General features: G+C 50.6%; 1 protein-coding gene across 2 annotated transcripts in view; it reads left to right on the top strand.

Moving 5' to 3' along the window:
- The window catches only part of RSPO4 (R-spondin 4), a 41,005-nt gene extending 19,741 nt beyond the window's left edge, over window positions 1–21,264 (top strand). Inside the window, exons 2-5 of one of the 2 annotated variants that reach the window (XM_082429447.1) lie at window positions 12,138–12,326; window positions 13,029–13,169; window positions 15,806–15,991; window positions 19,369–21,264. In XM_082429447.1, coding sequence (XP_082285573.1) covers window positions 12,138–12,326; window positions 13,029–13,169; window positions 15,806–15,991; window positions 19,369–19,472 — 620 coding nt within the window. In that variant the 3' untranslated portion in view covers window positions 19,473–21,264. Of the gene's footprint in view, window positions 1–12,137; window positions 12,327–13,028; window positions 13,170–15,805; window positions 18,156–19,368 lie in introns of those variants that run through there. The other variant, XM_082429446.1, reaches the window with a different exon arrangement.
- The last annotated feature ends 240 nt before the right edge of the window (window positions 21,265–21,504 follow it).

Below are 21,504 nucleotides of genomic sequence, written 5' to 3'. Positions count from 1 at the left end.
ATCATATGGTTTTACATCTTCAGTTTCTTAATATGGTGTATCACATTGATTGATTTGCATATATTGAAGAATCCTTGCATCCCTGGGATAAATCCCACTTGGTCATGGTGTATGATCCTTTTAATGTGTTGTTGGATTCTGTTTGCTAGTATTTTGTTGAGGATTTTTGCATCTATATTCATCAGTGATATTGGTCTGTAATTTTCATTTTTTGTAGTATCTTAGTCTGGTTTTGGTATCAGGGTGATGGTGGCCTGATATAATGCATTTGGGAGTGTTCGTTCCTCTGCAATTTTTGGGAAGAGTTTGAGAAGGATGGGTGTTAGCTCTTCTCTAAATGTTTGATAGAATTCACCTGTGAAGCCATCTGGTCCTGGACTTTTGTTTGTTGGAAGATTTTTAATCACAGTTTCAATTTCATTACTTGTGATTGGTCTGTTCATATTTTCTATTTCTTCCTGGTTCAGTCTTGGAAGTTTATACCTTTCTAAGAATTTGTCCATTTCCTCCAGGTTGTCCATTTTATTGGCATAGAGTTGCTGGTAGTAGTCTCTTAGGATGCTTTGTATTTCTGCAGTGTCTGTTGTAACTTCTCCTTTTCCATTTCTAATTTTATTGATTTGAGTCCTCTCCCTCTTTTTCTTGATGAGTCTTGCTAATGGTTTATCAATTTTGTTTATCTTCTCAAAGAACCAGCTTTTAGTTTTATTGATCTTTTTTATTGTTATCTTTGTTTCTATTTCATTTATTTCAGCTCTGATCTTTATGATTTCTTTCCTTCTGCTAACTTTTGGTTTTGTTTATTCTTCTTTCTCTAGTTCCTTTAGGTGTAAGGTTATATTTTTTATTTGAGATTTTTCTTGTTTCTTGAGGTAGGCTTGTATAGCTATAAACTTCCCTCTTAGAACTGCTTTTGCTGCATCCAATAGGTTTTGGATTGTTGTGTTTTCATTGTCATTTGTCTCTAGGTATTTTTTGATTTCCTCTTTGATTTCTTCAGTGATCTCTTGGTTATTTAGTAACATAGTGTTTAGCCTCCATGTGTTTCTGTTTTTTACGTTTTTTCCCTGTAATTCATTTCTAATCTCATAGAATTGTGGTCAGAAAAGATGCTAGATATGATTTCAATTTTCTCAAATTTACTGAGGCTTGATTTGTGACCCAAGATGTGATCTATCCTGGAGAATGTTCCCTGCGCACTTGAGAAGAAAGTGTAATCTGCTGTTTTTGGATGGAATGTCCTATAAATATCAATTAAATCTATCTGGTCTGTTGTGTCATTTAAAGCTTCTGTTTCCTTATTTATTTTCATTTTGGATGATCTGTCCATTGGTGTAAGTGAGGTGTTAAAGTCCCCCACTATTATTGTGTTACTGTCGATTTCCTCTTTTACAGCTGTTAGCAGTTGCCTTATGTATTAAGGTGCTCCTATGGTGGGTGCATATATATTTATAATTGTTATATCTTCTTCTTGGATTGATCCCTTGATCATTATATAGTGTCCTTCCTTGTTTCTTATAACATTCTTTAATTTAAAGTCTATTTTATCTGATATGAGTATTGCTACTCCAGCTTTCTTTTGATTTCCATTTGCATGGAATATCTTTTTCCAACCCCTCACTTTCAGTCTGTATGTGTCCCTAGGTCTGAAGTGGGTCTCTTGTAGACAGCATATATATGGGTCTTGTTTTTGTATCCATTCAGCAAGCCTGTGTCTTTTGGTTGGAGCATTTAATCTATTCACGTTTAGCATAATTATCAATATGCGTGTTCCTATGACCATTTTCTTAAGTGTTTTGGGTTTGTTTTTGTAGGTCCTTTTCTTCTCTTGTGTTTCCCACTTACAGAAGTTCCTTTAGCATTTGTTGTAGAGCTGGTTTGGTGGTGCTGAATTCTCTTAGCTTTTGATTTCTCCATCAAATCTGAATGAGATCCCTGCCAGGTAGAGTAATCTTGGTTGTAGGTTCTTCCCTTTCATCACTTTAAGTATATCATGCCACTCCCTTCTGGCTTGTAGAGTTTCTGCTGAGAAATCAGCTGTTAACCTTATGGGAGTTCCCTTGTATGTTATTCGTCGTTTTTCCCTTGCTGCTTTCAATAATTTTTCTTTGTCTTTAATTTTTGCCAATTTGATTACTATGTGTCTCGGTGTGTTTCTCCTTGGGTTTATCCTGTTTGGGATTTGCTGCGCTTCCTGGACTTGGGTGGCTATTTCCTTTCCCATGTTAGGGAAGTTTTCGACTCTAATCTATTCAAATATTTTCTCTGGTCCTTTCTCTCTCTCTTCTCCTTCTGGGACCCCTATAATGCGAATGTTGTTGTGTTTAATGTTGTCCCAGAAGTCTGTTAGGCTGTCTTCATTTCTTTTCATTCTTTTTTCTTTATTCTGTTCTGCAGCAGTGAATTCCACCATTCTGTCTTCCAGGTCACTTATCCGTTCTTCTGCCTCAGTTATTCTGCTATTGATTCCTTCCAGTGTAGTTTTCATTTCAGTTATTGTATTGTTCATCTCTGTTTGTTTGTTCTTTAATTCTTCTAGGTCTTTGTTAAACATTTCTTGCATCTTCTCCATCTTTGCCTCCATTCTTTTTCCGAGGTCCTGGATCATCTTCACTATCACTATTCTGAATTGTTTTTCTGGAAGGTTGCCTATCTCCACTTCATTTATTTGTTTTTCTGGGGTTTTATCTTGTTCCTTCATCTGGTATCTTGTTCCTTCATCTGTTCCTCCCTCTGCCTTTTCATCTTGTCTATCTTTCTGTGAATGTGGTTTTTGTTCCACAGGCTGCAGGATTTTAGTTCTTCTTGCTTCTGCTGTCTGCCAACAATTCTTTTTTTAAAGCAGCGATGATTTTCTGAAGGTCTCTGGCAGATGCTCTGGGCTGCTGAGGACCCCCAGTGCTCCCATCAGGAACACAAAGGTGACCGCCCTTAATGAATGGCTAATGAAGGCAGACCATATCTTGTGGGTCCAGGGTGGGTCGTTAAGGGATAAGGAAGCAGAGATTTGGGTTGATGTGGGGAGGGATTCCAGGCACAAGCAGCCCGCTCTGGACTGTCCACCCTCCCCCGCCTAGCAGGAGGGCTGGGCAGGGGCAGCACAGCCAAGGCCTTCTCCGTGCTTCAACCTCCAGGCACTAGAATCCTTTTGGTATGGGTCTCATCTGTCCGCACACACCTGCCACTGTCTGAGAGGCACACACATGCTCAGGACACACAAACCCAGCCCCTCTTCTTCTTGCCATGCTGGGCTTGGCAGGGACTGTCCTCCACTTGGGCCACTTGGGAAAATACCCCTCCTATGAGTGGTAAGAGGGGTCAAGTTGCCCGTTCCAAATATCAGCACAACCTCTCATCCATCGTCAGGCCAGCAGGGCCAGGCACTGTGACACAGTAGAGTCTGGGGGCTCTGTCTAACTCTGTGACTTACAGTTGTTGGCCTTTGAGCCTTAGTTTGCTCCTCAGTAAAATAAGAAATAATAACAGCACCTGCCTTCTTGCTTCTTAAAATGAGGTCTGGGGGCCAGCACCATCAGCATCCCCCAGAAGCGTTGTACAAAAGCAGAATCTCAGGCCCCAGCCCAGAACTTTAGCATCAAAATCTACACTTGAACCCAAGGTCCCTGGGCACTTTGTGTGCTCCTTAGAGTTTGGGAAGCCCTGGCTGACCTCACAGAGTGCTTTCTGAAAATCACACAAGTTCATACACATATGACACCAGGCACAGCACTGTACACGTTAAACCAACAGCATATATCGAGGGATGGAGGTGCCTCTGCTTTTAATAAGCAGCCCCAAGTGATTCTGATGTGGATTTAAATCTCAGGATCACCACTGGCTGGGAAACAGCAGATGTGGGTATGAACCCTGGCTCCACTACCAGCCTCCATCTCCCCACCTCCCCAGCCCATGGAAGCCGATATCTGAAAAGGATTCTGTGTGGATTTCAAGCAGGGGCTGGGGCAGGGCACTTCCCCACCTCCCCAGGCCCAGGTGGGTGGCAAGAGAATCACTTGTAGAGAGCTTAGAGGGGACCTGAAGGACAGGGAAATAGGCATGTCACCCCTGATTGAACACGCAGGTACTGATCTGCCCCACATCATGGAAATGAGGGGAGGTGAGCACGGGATGAGGGGAAAATGAATGAGAGATGCAGAAGAGGCAGGGTCTGTCCTGGGAACACATGTACTCCCACTGTTTGGCTAATTTCCTGTCTCAGTCAAGGTCAAATGGACATTGAAGGAGGCAGTAGCCTTAGCACAGCACTGGGAACCTAGCAAGGCCTTAGCAAGGGGACCTGTTATTCTGTGTGGAGGATTAAAGGAGGTGCTGGGATACACTGGCAGCTGGGAGGCCGTGTGGCCTCGAGATGAAGCCTTCAGGTTCTGCAGTCACACCGCCTGGGTCCTCTTACTAAGTGACCTCAGGCAAGCAGCAGCACTGCCCTGGACCTCAGTTTCCTCCTCTCTGAAATAGATATGACAATTATACCTAAATTAATTTCGCAGCATCTCTATATGGAATGGTAAGCAGCTCTAAAAAAGGATGAAGCAGTGATGTGCAACATTCGCCAGGATAATTTAAGTGAGCAAAGCATGGCGCTGAAGAGTGTGGAGCGTGCTGTGGTTTATCCCTGCCCTCCCGGAGCTCACCTGTCAGTGGAGGGACAGAGACACCAAAAATTCAAACAAACACCTCACATATCAGGCGGGGATAAATGCCAAAGCGAAACAAAGCAGGGTGAGACAAAGATGCAGGGATGGGTGCTACTTCAGGCGAGGTGGTCAGGGAGGTCTCACAGAGAAGGGGACGTTCCAGCAGAGACCTGAAGTGGGGTAAGCCCTGAGGATGCACGTGGGGAGGGCATTCCAGGCAGAGGGAGGGGCAAGTGCAAAGGCCCTGAGGAGGGAGTGGTCTTGGCATGTTTGAGGAACAGCAAGGGTGAGGCCAGCATGGCTGGAGCAGGGCAAGCGATGATTGGGAGGGAGGGGGAAAAACGTGTTGGTGCAGACCAATTTCTGATAGATTCCATGTGGGACAGGAAGGCAAGAAAAGAGGCAGGGTGACTCCAAGATTTCTGACCATGAGTGGAGTAGCCATTCACCCAGATGGACAGGAGAGGCAGGTTTGCGGGGAAGGAGGGGAAAGGATTACAGGTTTCCATTTTGGATGTGTGCCTATTGTTACTATATTCTGAGGGTCCTACCCATTAACCTCTTGGTGTCATGTACAGACACCTTAGCAGGGATTCACTGTCTGCTCCTTGCCCAGGCTCCCTCCCTGCCACCAACTTATATACTGTCATGTACTCACCTCTCTTAAAAACCTTTCTTTCTCCCACACAGACTAGTCCTGCTCCCGTCCCCACATCTGCCTCTCCAGAAAACCATCCCTGATGACTGCCGTCTGTGCCCAGCCCCTGCCTCTGAGCTCTGCTGGGCAGACATCATCAGCTTTCTTTGCAATGTATGGGCCTAATTCTCCCAGCTAGACTGCAGCCTCCCTGAGAACAGTTTTTGAGAACTTTTATTAAGCCATCGTTCATTCATGCATTATTCTTTCTTTTAAGAAATAGTGGGCACCTACAATGTGCAAGACTGTGGAAATTTGAAGGAGAATGAGCCAAGCTGGGCCCCAGCCCTCAAGTGAGCACCTCGGGGTGCCTCTCATGTATCTTCCATAAATCAAGTAATAAAATAATGCTCATTCATCAGCCATGAGCTGTGCTAAGTACTTTGCATGGATGAGCTCACAAGTGACTGGGAGGTGATTGCTACTACCATTGTCCCCATTTTGCAGAAGAGGAGACTGAGGTTTAGAATAGTGAAGCCACTTGCCTAAGATCACGCAGCCAGAAAATGGTGTTTTGTCATGCTGCAAAGCTGAGATCATCTCAATGTCCCCACACCTGCAGGAGTCTCCAAACCTGGAGTCATCTCTAGGGCCCGTGCCTTGCTGGGGATGGTGCAATCTGCCCCCGAGGCAGGAATGTGCCTGGGGTCCTCTGAGCCAGCCTCCAGTGGCAGTGACTGCCTCCCATATGTGGCGGTCTGAGCAGGCAGACGGGAGCCCAGATGTTGTTTATTTCCTCTGGTTATCGGTGACATGCATCCCACACTGCCAGGCAGGGGTCGGAGAAGGCACTGCCCATCACTCTCTGCATGGGGTCCCCCTACATGGTTCTGGATCCTTCTCAAGGACATAGCAGGGCCCAGGGCAGGGCCTGGCCCTCCTCAGGTTGTACTGCCTTGGGGCAGGGAGCAGCGGTCTCTTTTTCTTCTTCCCCATCCTCCTCACCCACAGGGAGTCCTTCGGGACAGCTGTGTTAAATCCTTTAGTCCACCATGACACACAATGTTCTCATGCAAAACACACTTCCCTGGGCACATCCCAATTATGAAGAAACTCTACCCCAAAAATGTTGACATCAAATTAAAAGTTCTGCACTGATTGCCAAAGCAAGTCCAAGATCACAAACACCAATGGAGGCGTGGCAGGTGGCGATAGTAACATTACTGAGACCCTTGTTAAGTGTCAAGCCTGCTCAGGTCCTCAAGGTTCTGTAAGGTTGGCCAGTATGATTTCTATTTTACAGATGGGAAAACTGAAGCACAGAGAGATTAAGGCACTAGTTCAAGGTCACATGGGCAAGGATAAAGGGTAGAGCTGGGGTTTGAACTCAAGCAGTCTGGCTCTTAACGCTACTCCACTTTAAAGTGGGAACCTGTTAGCAGTGCAAATTCTCAGCCCCCACCCCCAACCCCAGACTTACTGGATCAGCAACTCTGGGGGAAGGCCCAGCAATCTGTGTTTTTAACAAGTCCTCTAGGTGAATTTGATGCGTGCCCAAGTTTGGGAACCCCTGCTCTACATTGCCTTCTAATGTGAATGAATGAAGCAGGTACAAGATAAACAGCAGCTCGAGGGGAATAATACATGGCAGCTGACCTTTGCCCTCAGTGTCGGGGCAGCAATAGGGAGTGGTGGGGACTGGCAAACTGGAGAGCACATGCCCCATCTATGGAACTCCAACCAAATGTTGCCCTGCAGGAATGCAGGCCCAGTGTTAGCAGGTATTCATACCTTTTCCAGAGAAGTCCAAATTCCAGCTTCTTATGTGAAATCTGATTTTTTTAAATGGTGGCAAATTTTTTTTTTTTTTTTTAGTTTTTTTTAAGTGTGTAGCTGGAGTTCTTGGCTTGGGTATTGAGGATTTTTCATTGGCAGACTCACTGTGGACTGCTGAGGAGGTGAGCCTGTCTGGGGAAAACAGGTAATTTTCAGGGTCCAAGATGTCTCCCTGTGCCTTTTGACCCCCTCAGGAAAAGCTCTGCAGAGTGAAGGTGGGTGGGAGGCAGGATAATGCAGAGATGACCCTGAATCCACTCAAATCCCTAAATGAAAAAATATAGAGATCACTTGCAAACACTGAACCACTGACTCCTATCTAAACAAGGGGCTTGGGGTCATTCTCAGGCTGTGGATGACTCTGAGGTTGGGAACCCTCGTTTCAAACAGCACAGGTCATTCCCTGATCCCAACAGAAAGAAAAACCTGCCCTTCACCCAAGACCAAATCTGCCTCCCCTGTCTCTGCCCTGAGCCCTTCACCATCTGAGGATGAAAGACCATCTCCCTGGAGACGGTGGTTGGTGGCTGTCCTCCACCAATGCCTCTGGCCTCCGTCTGCTCACCAGTGAAAGGGGAGGAGGGTCCGAATGTGGGCTGACAATCCCACCATGTATCGTGACAGTGAGGGAACAGGAAAGGAACTTATATTTATGGAGAAGGACCTACTACATGCCAGGCACTTGCTGCTTGCACACACCTCATAACAAAACGTGTGGGAGTAGGGGTTGTTGCCACAGTTTTTCAGATGGGGAAACTGAGGCCCACATTGATGAAGGTACTTACCCAAGGTCAGTCAGTGGGCGGTGGAGCCGGGATTTGAACCTGGGCACCTGGACCATAATACGTGTCCTTAGGTATTTGAGGGCAGAAAACAATATAATAACAAGATACCCAATTTATCAGAAGTCTGCTGCCAGGCTTTAAGCTAAGAGTTTTCCATGTACCATCTCCTTTCATCACAACAACACTGCAAGTTAAGCATTATCCCTCCTTTTACAGCTAGAATAACTGAGGCCCAGAGAGTTAAAGTACTTTGCCCGTAATCACACAGCTGCTGCCACATTTCATAACCATCGAGCCCCCGGCACGGGACCTCACAGAAAGTAGGGGCTCAGTAACTGTTGAATGAATGGATGGATGGATCACTTAACCTTGGGCTAATGCACGTACTCAGAGTTGTTATAAGCCTGCATCCCTTTGTAAACTGCCAACCCCCTTGTCATTCTCCATAAAATGGACATCCAAGTCTCAGCTTATCCCCTGGGTGCTTGGGGAAAGACAATATCACTCAGATGTCATTCCAAGCCCCTCCAGCTGCTGGAGCAACACAAGGCCATCCTTTTTGGTACAACTGGCACTTTGACCAGGGGAGGATGGTCTTAATTATGGAAGATACTTATTAAGGGAAATCACAGGGGGTGCCATCCCCTCTGATGCCCCAGGAAAGCTCGGGGAACTTGCAATCAGAGCTCAAATACTTCATTTAGAAATGCGCATCAGAGCCGCTAGAGGGCAGCAAAGAAGGCCAGCATGCAGTTGAGGTGTAGAAGGAGCCAGGGGTTTTCAAACTGTGCTCCCTACAACCCCAGGGTCCCTTGGCGTGCCATGGTCAGGCCGGGTGGGCAGTGCTTCAGGTCCCTCGGCCTTGCTGAAGCAGAGCTGCTCCACCATGATCTGTTGGGCTCCACCTATCTGGTGAGATACATCATTTTGATTGTAATTTGACAGGAGGAGAGCTAGCTCAAGTGAACTAGTGACTTTCTTTGGAGCTATGGGGTGAGCCAAGCCTTGGGGGACTGGAACCTGGGTTTGGAAAATGGTCAGAAAGTCTGTCTGACCATCTAGGGCCCATGAAGTTTCTGGTTGCTTTTTTTCTCTCCCTGCATCTGATTTATTTTTTTTCTCTCTCTCTGCTTCTGTGTAGTCAGGAGTCTTTGGCTGCACGTGACAGAAAACCCTACTCAAAATGGCTTTAGAAAAGAAGAGACTTTATGGACCCTCCCAGGGGTGGATCCAGGTGCACAGACAATCTCTTGTGTGGCCTCCATTCTCGGGACACTCACCCCGCATGCGTTGCCCACCAGCTCTGGTCTACATCTTCTCAAATCCAAACAGAGTGTAAACACACACACACACACACACACACACACACACACACACACACACACACACATACACGCAATCCTAAGACTAGCTCTAGTTGAAACATGTGCCTATGTCTGAACCAATCACTGCAGTCAAGGGGACCTGATTCTCTGACTGCCTAATCCCAGGTTAAATGCATCTGGACAGAGATGGTTCCACATGAACCTCAAAGTCAAAGATGGGACCTCTGTTAGCAAAGAAAGGTGCCACAGATGCTAGTGCTCACCAAAGCTTCTCACACTGGCCACCCTGCCCTCCTACAAATGTCCTTAGGTCAAGAGGCCATCCTAGACCATTGTCTGTCGGCCCACCATCAAAATTCTCAAGAGAGATGGTCTAATTGTCCCAGCCTGGATGAACTGTCAGGCCCTGCTACAGCCTGTCCACCACTGGCCAGGGGACAGGGTCATGCAGTACAAGAATATTTGCCACGTCTGGTTCTCAGGGAAAGGAGATTGTTCTCAGGGAAAGGAGATTGTGAGCAGGGAAGACACTCCCACAATGCCAACTACATCTATTTCGGTCTTGTTTAAATGTACATCCCTGGGCCTATATACTTTACAAGCCTCCCTGGGGATTCTTATGCACAGTCAAGTTTAAGAACCATCAAGTTTGGATCTTTCTAAAGCAGCATTGTACAAACTCTAGTTGTCATCACTTATTATTCATAAAATTAGCATTCAAGTCTCTATGCCCGTGACCTTGGGAAAGTGGGAGGAACATTACTGCTCTTTCTAGTGAGTTAGAGATATGATGAAAAGCCTGAGTGAGGCCGTCAGAATCAAAAAGTCAGAGGTGCCATTACAACATGGAGGCACTAGAGGGCACCCTACCAACTGCCGGGACCAAGGATGCAGCAGGAGGCAGAGACAACTCTCTACAAAAACCCAGTGATGAATGATGCTAGTTGAGACCCATCACCTGTGCGCGCGTGCACACACACACACACACACACCACACCCTCCGAGGTCAGGGGAGGGTCCTTGTTGTGTTCTTTTTTCTGCAGCATGTTGAAATATCACTCTACAAATAGTGCTGTAGCTCTAATTGGAATTTCTTTGCTCTTTGGCTACCTGACCTTGGGGAAGGCTGCACCTCCTCTGGCTTCAGCGTCCCCAGTGAAGCGGCAGGGGTTGGGCTGAGTGACCTCTAAGCTCTTCCAAGAGACAGTGGTTAGTAAGAGTTTTGCTTTGTCACCATCTGCGTTGCTATTACAGTCGCCTCAGCCCTACTACCAGGCGTATCTGATTGGCCAGGTTTTGGTCAATGCCTACTCACTGTCGACTTGAAGAAGGGCCAGGCCTCCGTGGATTCTGTTCCTGGGGGCAGGCACCAGGATTTGCCCTTCTCCAGGGCCTCTCACAACAGGGAATTTCTCTGAAAGGAAGATGGGGCATCAATAGGAAGGGGGTGGGGGTGAGGCTGGAGAGTCAAGAATGTCCCCTGCTAGGTGGCCATGGGCTCAGGTGAGCCAAAGTGTATAAGTAGTTTATTAAACAGGCTGACCTCGATGGAGTATTAACATACATGAAACAGCTTCATGTTTCCCTAATCGCTGTGTCTAAGAAGCTACCTGGTCCTCTTCTGTCCCTTAATGACACCTGGTCACTTTCTGACTCTCCCCAACTACCATCTACCCCCGATGGTCTGCCCTGCTGCCTCTTGCTGGGGCACCTGCCAGCAACCAGTCTTCTTGGGGAGGCAGCAGCAACAGCACTTAAGCCTGGCTACTCCTAGGGGGCCCTTGCTGCTGAGAACCCCCTTGCTTGCCATGAAGGATGTGCAGGTTCTTCTGCTGCCTCCCCCTCCCAACTTGGCCCTTCTCTCTCCTGGTCTCTTCTCTCTGCTCAGACAGACGTTGGACGGGGCAGACCTGCAGAGCTGCCACACAGGTTCATGTCCAACCAAGGCATGAGGTGCTGGTCACCCCTTTTTGCAGGCATCCGTCTCTGTGAGGGGTACCCTTGCATCTCCTCTCTCTTGGTTTGGGGGTTGGGAACAGAGGGAAAGCCACAGCACTCCCCCTTCCCCGGGCTGACAGCTCCTAAGTCCCCTGAGTTCCCCTCTCTAGGTGGTCAGCTTGATCAGGTGGTGGTCAGACAGCAGAGACTCCCTATAAGCCTTGGAGAAGCTCTCTTTCCAGGGTATTTTCCACCTCCTTCTTCCCAGTTTTGGGCCCTGGTTGCCAATTCTGGAACAAGAAAAAGTTCCTTCCCTCCACTTGCTATACTTGATGATTTTGGGAGCCTTTGATAATGGTGGCAGTGAGGAATGGGGTATTGCTCAGAAAGGCAGCAGGAGGGTGAGGGGCTCCCCCACAGACATGTGCACCCCACACACAGTCAAAAATACACACTGTGTTAGTGAAGATCAAGTTTGTCTGTGAGTGACAGAGGACTCCAAATAACGGTGGTATGAACAAAATAGATACTGATTTTTCTCTCATGTAATAGTCTGCACAGGCAGAAGAGGGCTGATGCAGCACTTCTACCTTCCTCGAGGACCCAGGATCTTTTTACCTTATTTCTCCAGTATCCTTAACACATGGTCTCTATCTCATGATCCAAAATAGATGCTCATGCTCCAGCCATCATGTTCACATTCCACCCAACAGGAAGGATGAGGGGATGACAAAGGGTATGCCCCTGCCCTTTAAGCTCTCTAGAAGTTGCACACACTGCTTTACCTCATAACACGCTAGATTTTGGTCACATGACCACATCTAGTTGCATGGGAAATGTAGTCATTTGGGTGGCCATGTGCTCAATTGCTATACCAATGAGACAGTCTGAGCTGCTCACGCATATGGTTTGACTATCTCTCTCTTCCTTTCCCCACCCTCCACCCTGGTCTTGCTGGCAGTGGGCACTGGTCTGGGGGGCAACTGCACAGGCTGTGTCATCTGCTCAGAGGAGAATGGCTGCTCCACCTGCCAGCAGAGGCTCTTCCTGTTCATCCACCGGGAAGGTATCCGCCAGTACGGCAAGTGTATGCATGACTGTCCCCCCGGCTACTTCGGCGTTCGCGGCCAGGAGGTCAACAGGTGCAAAAGTATGTGGCCCCTCCCTTGTCCTGTGCTAGCACTGTGCTCCTGAGCATCTCTGGCCCACGTCCTACCTCTAGCCCAACGCAGCCCCAGGGGAAGTAGTATATGCCTGAGCCCAGACTCTGACATACTTGCTTGCTTTCAGGCTGGCTGTGAAGCCCCAAGCAAGTCAGTGCCCTCTCTGGGCTCAACACTAAGGGGACAGGGGACCTTCACTTCTACCCTAGTTTGGCTGTGTGGCCTTTGGCATGCTACTCACTCTCTCTGGGCCTAGCTCAATGGGAAAAGGAGCCCTAACTCCTAACTCTAATTTTCACTGTGACCTGGACAAATCATGACCATCTCTGAGCTTTGATGGAAATGGAGTAGGGAGTCCTCGCTCCCAGTCCAGATTTACTGTGTGACTTTAGGCAAGTTACTTGCCCTCTCTGAGCCTCGGCTAAAATGAGAAAGGGAATCAAAATAACCATGTTACCTTGGACATGTCACCTGCCCCCACTGAGCCTCAGTTCAAATGAGAACAAGAGTTCTTGAATGCAGCCCAGTTTGACCCTGGACAAGTCTGGGCTTCAAAGGACACACTGAATCCAGACCCCAGTGCTACAGAGCTTGGGCTATTCAGAGGCCCTCCCCAGTCCCAGGCAGTCCCAGAGGATCCCCTCCCTGGGCAACCACCCTCACCAAAGGTGGCCCTGGCTGTATTACAGAATGTGGGGCCACATGTGAGAGCTGCTTCAGCCAGGACTTCTGCATCCAGTGCAAGAGGCGGTTTTACCTGTACAAGGGAAAGTGTCTGCCCACCTGCCCGCCGGGCACCGCGGCCCAGCAGAGCACACGGGAGTGCCAGGGTGAGTGGGGGCATCCCCACCCTTCCCTGTCCCCTCCCTCCCTGGAGCAGGGGCTGGTGAGGGGTGTCAGGAGACCTGGAAGAAATCATAGGAGAATGTCACGTGGTGATGGGAAGCCCAACACCGTGTCAGGTACACATATGAACCCTTCAATACACTAGACCCATCATAAGCACCACTATTATGATTACTATTACTACCAACATCTACATCAGTATTATTGCCAAGAGAGGCCACAGAGCACAGAAGAGGAGCATTGATTTTGGAATAAGGCCTGGGTTCAAATGCTAGCTCTAAAATTCACCCATTAGTGACCTTGAGCAAGTCAGTTAAGCTCTCTGTCCCTCAGTTTCTCCAAATGTTAAAAAAATTACAGTAGAACATAGAACCTACTTCATGGGGGAGGGTTGTTGTAAGGGGTAAATTAATACAATTTAAAGTACTTAATACAGTAACTAACACAGCAAATGCTCAATACATGTCATTATTATTACACATCATATTAGCTGTCATTACTGTTCTGTTTTCCCACCACTCCTTTTTAGACTCCTGTGTGAGCCCGTCTTCTGTGATCTGTCCTTACCCAAGGCTATCCTCCAGTGTTCTCACCTAAATCACATATCTCTGCCTATACATTCTCTCTGGGCACGTGTTCACGGTCATTCCAAAAGCTGATGGCTCCTAACTCACTGTCCTCAGCTGCATTTCTCCACGGGCAGCAGACTCACATCCTCACCTGCTCTATGGATGCCTCCTTCCCTCCCTCCCCATCCCCAGCCTGGTGCTCCCTCTGGGCTTCCTCCATCAATAACCAGCTCCGGCCATCACTGTGGGCTCTTCTCTCTCATCCTACATCCAATCCAATCTCGTTCTTTCACTCAGGAAATATTTACTAGAGCATCTTCTACGCTCCAGGCACTGTCAGGGTTGCTGGGGACATATCAGTGAACAAAACACACAAACTTCTGCCCTTATAGACGTGACATTTTAGTGGGGAGACAGAAGACACACAAAAATAAATACAGATGTTAGGTGGTAAGAAGAACTCTGGGGAAAATGAAACAGAATAAAGCTCCCAAACCTGCCCCACCCCTCCTTTCCCCTTTTCCCCACCCCATCCCCACACATGCCTTTCTCCCCACCCTCTGCCCATTGCTGGGATCTTGGCCACAGCCTCTTGCCTACCTGCCTGCCTCTGGTCTCACTGCCTCTAGCCCAGCTGGCTCATTCCAGAAGCAAGAGTGATTATTTCAAAATGACAATCTGATCAGGCTTCTCTTCTGCTCAAGGCCCTTCAATGGCTCCCATTGTCCTCAGGTAGAGCCCCCAGGCTATAGGCAGTCTGGTCCCCATCTGCCACCCCTCCACCCCTATCATTTTTTTCCTTCTCCGTTTGAGTCCGTGCTCCAACTTCTCCATGGAGGGCAGTGTCACACTGGGGATTTTGTTAGGGTTATTCCTTTCACCTGGAGCTCTTCTCCCTCCTGCCCCTCCCTGAGCCTGGCTAACCTCCCCACCCCTACTTCAACACTCAGATCAGGAGTCTCCTCCTCCAGGAAGCCTTCCAGGTCACCCAGGCTGGGACTCTCTGGTCTCCCACAGCTGCCTGTTTTTCCCCATCACTGTAAGAGCACCCTGCCTTCCAGCCTGACCGCTCTAGACAGTGAACTCTGGGAGGCAGACCCAAGACCAGCAGACAGACCGGCAAGGTCTGTCTTGTCCCTGCTGCACCTCAGCACCCAGCACAGCATGTGGCACACAGTAGGTGCTCAGTCTTTGCTTCCCAAATGAATGCATCTGTGAAGGACCATCATTCTTAGGTCTGGAGAGCTGGTTTCTGGGCCCAGCTAGATCTTAAACACTTGCAGTTGTTTTGTGAGCTCCTTCTCTGTTCCCTTAGCAAGCCCCTCACCTGCTCTAGACCTCAGTGTCCTAATCTGCAAAATGGGGTATTAATAGCTGCCCTATTCTCTGCCTACCTTTCAGGGACTCTTAAAAGAATCAAATGTGAAAGAATACTATATATGTTCATATATTTTGAAAATTTCTCCCTACTAAGACCTTTTATGTCCATGACTTCATTTTTCCTCACAACAGCACAGTGTAGCTCCCACCTCGTACAGCTGATCAAAGGCACACGATCAAGTTCAAAATCCAGGTCCTGGCCCCAGGTCCTCCCAGCTGACCTTGTAGCCTCATCTCCTGCCCCTCCCCTCCTGAACCTTCACTCCACCCCCAGTGTAGCTTCCTCGTCCCTCACACAGGGTGGCCAGGCCCCCGGGCTGTGCACAGCTGCCCCGCATGCACTTCCTTCCGTCACCACCTGATGAAGAAGTCCTCTCTCCCTTTAGCTCCTTTGTCACCTCCTCAGGGAAGCCTTCCCCTTTAAAGCCACACAACCGGTCCCTCAGGCTTCTGGCCCGCAGCAGCCTGTGCTTGCTCTAGTACAGCTCTCATCCCAGGCTCTTACAAATAGCTGCTTAAACGTCCCCCTCTGCTCCTTGTAATAGTCTGTGACTCCTTTGCATGAGGAAATGGTGTCTTCAGGGAACTGAACCGCTCAGACCCTGCCCTTGATCTGAGGAACACTCACTGCCGGCTGACCCCATCTGTCTGTCTGTCTCTCCACCTCACAGAGGAGTGTGAGCTGGGCCCCTGGGGCAGCTGGAGCCCCTGCACACACAACGGGAAGACCTGCGGCTCAGCCTGGGGCCTGGAGACCCGCGTGCGGGAGGCCGGCCGGGCCGGGCGGGAGGAGGCAGCCATCTGCCAGGTGCTGTCTGAGTCAAGACAATGTCCCATTCGGAGGCCCTGCCCAGGAGGTGAGCACCAGGTCGGGCACGGGGGGCAGCAGCAGGCAGGTTCCAGGGTGGCTCTGAGTGGCCTTGGGTCGCAGCCCCCACAAAGAGTCCCTGTAAGGCTGCCTGAAAGCCCCCCACTAGCCACACCTTTCTGTGCCTTGAGCATTGCCCCCTCTGGTGTCCTACTGGGGTCAGTCCCAGACCCCTTGGGAAGATCAAGCTTGCCCTTTCCAGCGGGAATTTGCGACCCTTTCAGACTGACACCTCCTGTCAAAGGACTTGGGACACCCTCTTTACACTCTGCAACAAAGTCATGGATGATGTGACCCACTTGCACTGGTCTTTTTTTAAAAAATCAGTATGGTGCCTAACTATAAAAGAGAAATAAAAGAAATTTCATTATGGCAGCGCTTGGGCCCAACACACCAGAGAGTACTGACCGAAGTCAAATCACAGTGAAAGTGGTAGCCATCCACAGTCAGGGCCTCATGCACGGCTGTGTTGCCATAAGAGACGCAAATTCCCAAATGGCGACCAGCTCCTAGTAAAGTCCAACAAAACTGTCTGACTTCGCGATTGACACCACGCTGGCAGCCCTAGAATATTCAGTAATGGGACAAGTGTTCGCAAACACTTGGCATTCACACACGAGACAGAGTTCAACTCTGAGCTCCCTGCGTGAGGCTGGAGCAGCCATTAGAGAACTGGCTGGGATGGGGCCTTCTTCCTGGGGGACTGTCCCACGCAGCATCCCCCCATCCCCTTCCACTGAATGCCCCTGGGACCCCCTTCGTTGTAACAACTGAGATCACCGCAGAGTTCCAGAATACCCCAGGGGCTATGAAGAACCACTGATTTAAATAGAAGAGAGGCCGCAGAGTGTGTGGGTAAGATGTAAACAGTGAGTAGTAATAATGTGGCATTAGCTAATGTTAACTGTGCACCTACTATGCACAGGGCACTGTGATAATTCTCTACATTCATTAAGTCATTTAATCTGCACAATGACACTATGAGGTGGGTATTGTTATTATTCTAGTTTTACCAATGAGGCGATTAAGGCCCAGAGAGGTTGAGCCACTTGCTCAAGGGTCACACAGCTAGGGAAGGGTGGACCTGAAATTCAAACATAGGTCTGTGTGCAAAGAAGAATCTACAGCCACGGTAAGGGTGAGGGCCCTGGAGCCAGGTCACCTGGGGCTCACTGGGTTGGGGTGGAGTCAGGACTTAAACCCAGGGGCACCCCTGGTTTCAGAAGGGCTTGTGGTGTCTGGGTTGGGAGTGCAGATAACAGAGATGGGGGCCCCTCAGGGCCATAGTGGGCAGCTGGGGACAGAGGATGAGTTTGCGATGGGACCAGAGAAACTAAGAGACCCCAGACCTGAGGAAGCACCCACACAGACGGACAGGTCTCTGTAGCACTATGGCCACATCTCTCATGGCATCTGAGAGCTAGTGGCTGATTGGCTGTGGAGGGATTGAGAGAGGACAGCTGTTCCCCCGATAATAACAGTAAGAATAATAACTACAATAGCAACAGCAGCAAACATTCATAAAGCGCTGATCACATGCTGGGCACTGTGCTAAGTGCTTTGGAAATATGATGCCTTTAATCCTCACAACAGCCCTGCTGTGGGCTCCCTGAGGCATCTGCTCAAATGTCCCTCCTCAGAGAGCCTTCCATGAGCTTCCCCCAGCCAAGAGTCACTTTCCATCATATCACGTCACAGCTCTTAAATCTTCCTGAAATGATCATGCACATTCTTTACTTGTTTAATGTCTGTCTTCCTCGATAGAGTGGGACCTCCAGTGAAAGCAAGTTCTTTGCTTTATTTCCAGCTCCCTCTCTAGCACCTAGAACAGGGCCCGGCACATAGTAGGTGCTCAGTCAACATTTGTGGATGGCAGGGTGGGTGGGTAGGCAGGCCTAGGGAAGGGGTGGGGACCCAAAGCCTCTCACCCCATTTCCCACCTTCACAGCTGGCAAGGGCCCCTCAGGCAGCCCCCCACCCCATCCCCCAGATGCTTTCCTCCCCTGAGGGCTGACACAGTCAGCGGGAGCTTAGAGGGGCGCCTGGCTTCAGCACCCCCGAAGGGCCCAGGAGTGGGTGTAGGGGGCCCCAGAGCGGGCAGCCAGGTCTCAGGGGATGACCCTGAATCTACCCTGAGAAGGGAGGAGCCCCGACTCCAGAGGAGGCAGGCACACAGCTGATACTCAGGTAATAAAATTGCCCTCCCCTTGCCACTCCCAGCTCTCTAACTGCCTCACCCTGTGACCTTGGGAAGTGGTTCCCTGAGCCTCGGTTTCTTCATGTTCAAGGGGGCACACGGCTCCTGTGGGAGATGAGTATGGGGCCAACGATGGGTGAAAATGGCCTGGATGTGGAGACACTTTTAAAACAGAAATTTAGGGCTGGCCCTGCTCCCAACCATGCCTCAGTCTTCTCACCTGCTGATAATAATAATGACAAAAAACAATGGGAAGAGCATTCCAGGCGGAGGGCAAAGCCAGTGCAAAGGTGTGGAGGTGGCATGAACCTGCCCAGTGGCCAGGACGGTGTGAGCAAGGGGACTGGGGCGGGTGGGGGGAGGCCACAGAGACAACGTGGTCTTTTCCTCCAAGTGAGTGAGGAGTCACTTGAAAGTGATGCCCAGAACTCCAGCCCAGGCTGTGCCACTGAGTTAAGCGAGGCCCCTCCTGGGCCTCAGTCACCTCACCTGAGAAATGGGACTTGATAAGATGTTTGTGTTAGAAACTCACCCCAGCTCCACGGGGCATGGGGAGTGGGGCGCAATGGGGTCAGGATCCCGAGGCAGGTCTGGGGTTTGCATCCACTCCCCACGGTGGGAACTGGGTGAGGTACAGACCCCGGTGACGGCGTCAGATGGGGCAGTGGGCCTGCGCCTGCTTGCCAGCTGTTGTGAGGGTGACGTACTCAGCGGGAGCGTCAGCTAAGTGCTGACGTTACTGTTGCCGTTCGGAGGGCAGAGCTGGGCCCAAGCTGAGTGGGAAGGTTGGTGCCGGGACCCAGGTGAGAGGTGTTGAGTCTCCAGCGAAGAGCCCTGTAAACCGCGCAGTAAGTGCACGTGGGAGTGTCATGGGCGCCCCCTCGAGGCCACCCTAAGTCCCAACTGGGGTCCCAACAGTGGACCTCCAGGCCTGTTGGGGCAGATGCCCAGCATGGGTGGTGCTCAGCAGGTCAGCGCCCTCCCCGACCCCCGCCGAGGAACTGAGGGGAGCGTCCGGTTTGGGGTAAGTGATGCTGCCGTCCCAACTCCGAAAAGGAGGGACTGTCGGGTCAGCACCCCCATGTCATTCCGAGCCTGCTGCGGGGAGTGGGGGGCACTGTCGTCTGTCAGGATGGCCTCAGCAACAACGCCCCGCGCTCTCGTTGCAGAGAGTAACCCCAGCCAGAAGAAGAGCGGGAAGGATCGGCGGCCGCGCAAGGACCGGAAGCTGGACGGCAGGGGAGAAGGGAGGCCCCGCCCAGCGCCCGCCTAGGCACGCCGCCCGCGGCCAGACCGCCAGCAGCCGAGAGCTTTCTCTCGCGCCCCTCGCTTTCTTGCTGCTGCTTCTGCTTTCTCTCCTCTCTTTGTTTCTCACCTACCTCTCCTCTCTTTTTTTCTTTTATTTCCTGCATTTCTTCCACTTCTGTTTTCCCCTTCTCCCTCCCCTGCTTTCTCTTCTTTCTCTCTTTCCTTTTATCTTTTTCTTTCCACCTGTTTTTCTTCTCTTCTTCACTGCGTCCCTCCCCCCGACACACATGCACTAAGACAGAGACCGACTCCTGTGCACTCCACCCCTCACCCCCCTCGCTCTCTGTCTCCTCCTTAAAGAAAGCAAACATCTTTTTCTAGGCCTTTCCCGGACCCTCCCTGACCCCTTTGCAGACAAGGTGTTTCTAAGAGCAGGGCCCAGGCCACAGCCCAGGCAGGCTTACTGAGTCCTGAGAGACCCGCTTCTGCTCCAGAGGAGACCCCAGAACCCGGAGCTGTGGGTGCCTCCAGCTCTGGCCAATCCCTGGAGGCATTTCCACAGCCCTCAGCCACCAGCTCCCCTGGGAACCGCCTGGAAGAGTCTCAGGGCTTCCTGATGCCCCAGGTGGGACTTGATAAGATGTCTCCTCACGGAGGAGCCACGACGGGGCCTCTGGCTGGTCAACCAGCCCCGTGCCCACCTGTGGCACAGAGTCACCCTCCTGGGAACTGCCTGCTGCCCTCATCAGTGCTCCCTCAGCACCCTCCCTCTCACAGTTCCCTGGCCCCTGCTTCCTGAGCCCACGGTACACCCATGTCCTGCATCAGGTGGGGCTGTCATCCCTGGAGGAACCACCAGCCCATCCTAGAAGAGTCCATGGAGGCTGAAAGGAACGTTGAGATCATCCAGGCCACTCTGTTCGCCCCTGGCTCCTCCTGCCTGTTGTACCGCTGGGGAAACTGAGGCCTGAGAAGGGACTTGCCCAAGGTCACACAGGGAACCCAGGGGCTGTGCCTTCCACCTGTTGGTTGCCCCGCTCAGCACACCCAGAGCTGAGAGGAAACTTCGGGAGCCCTTGGGGAGGTGAGGAAGGAAGTTGTCGGATCAGGAGCAGGGAAAGATTCCCCCATTCACCCACAGCACCCCGAGACCCCAGCCTGCGACCCCCTCACACCAGCCGGAAGAGCAGGAGGAGGCGTCTCCTCACTGCCTGTCGTCCCGCCATCAAGTGCCTCCTTCTTCCTTTGCTCCCCTGACTCCCAGGAAGCGGTGCTCCCAATTCACATTGGCGTTTCCAGCAGCCAGGACCAGGGAGAGCGTGAGACCCCAGGGGCCCGGGAATTGGGGCTGTCAGCTGGCTGGAGGAGAGGCTAAAGGTGATGCAGTAGCACATCCCCACCCGAGACAGCTCCCACCCTCAGGCCTCCCTCCGCCTGGTGCATGGGGATCCCCTAGCACTGCCTCCAACAGATTCTGAGGAACCTGCCCCTTCCCAGGCCTCAATCCCCCTCTCACCTCCCTGAGGTCAGCAAGAGCCCCTTGCCTGGCCAGGCCACCAGCTTCTGTTCTGCAAAAGTTTGTGCCTCTGAAATGCTCTGTTGTTGTTGTTTCAATACCCCACTATTTTTTTTTTTTTTTTAATAAAGTGAAAAGAAAGAAACTCGCAAATGCTTCTTGGGCATCAAGCAGGTGTTACGAAATCATGATGCTGATGAGTTTGGAGTAGCCGAATCTAAATGATGTGGGGTGGTTTTCTCTGGAATGCCCGGGGCCAAGAGGGCCAGGGTGTGCCAGGGACTGGGTGGGGGGGCGTGGGGGGAGAGGAGAATTGGGCCCTCACCCCTCCAGGCCTCCTGTAAGAAGGGGGCTTGGGGGGCTTCCCTGGTGGCGCAGTGGTTGAGAATCTGCCTGCTAATGCAGGGGACACGGGTTCGAGCCCTGGTTTGGGAAGATCCCACATGCCGCGGAGCAACTAGGCCCGTGAGCCACAACTACTGAGCCTGCGCGTCTGGACTCTGTGCTCCGCAACAAGAGAGGCCGCGATAGTGAGAGGCCC

Source organism: Balaenoptera physalus (genome assembly GCF_965194825.1).
Source record: "Balaenoptera physalus genome assembly, chromosome: 16".
Classification (NCBI taxonomy): domain Eukaryota; kingdom Metazoa; phylum Chordata; class Mammalia; order Artiodactyla; family Balaenopteridae; genus Balaenoptera; species Balaenoptera physalus.
The sequence above is the reverse complement of the archived record's forward strand: the minus strand, read 5'-3'. Positions and strand labels throughout refer to the sequence as shown.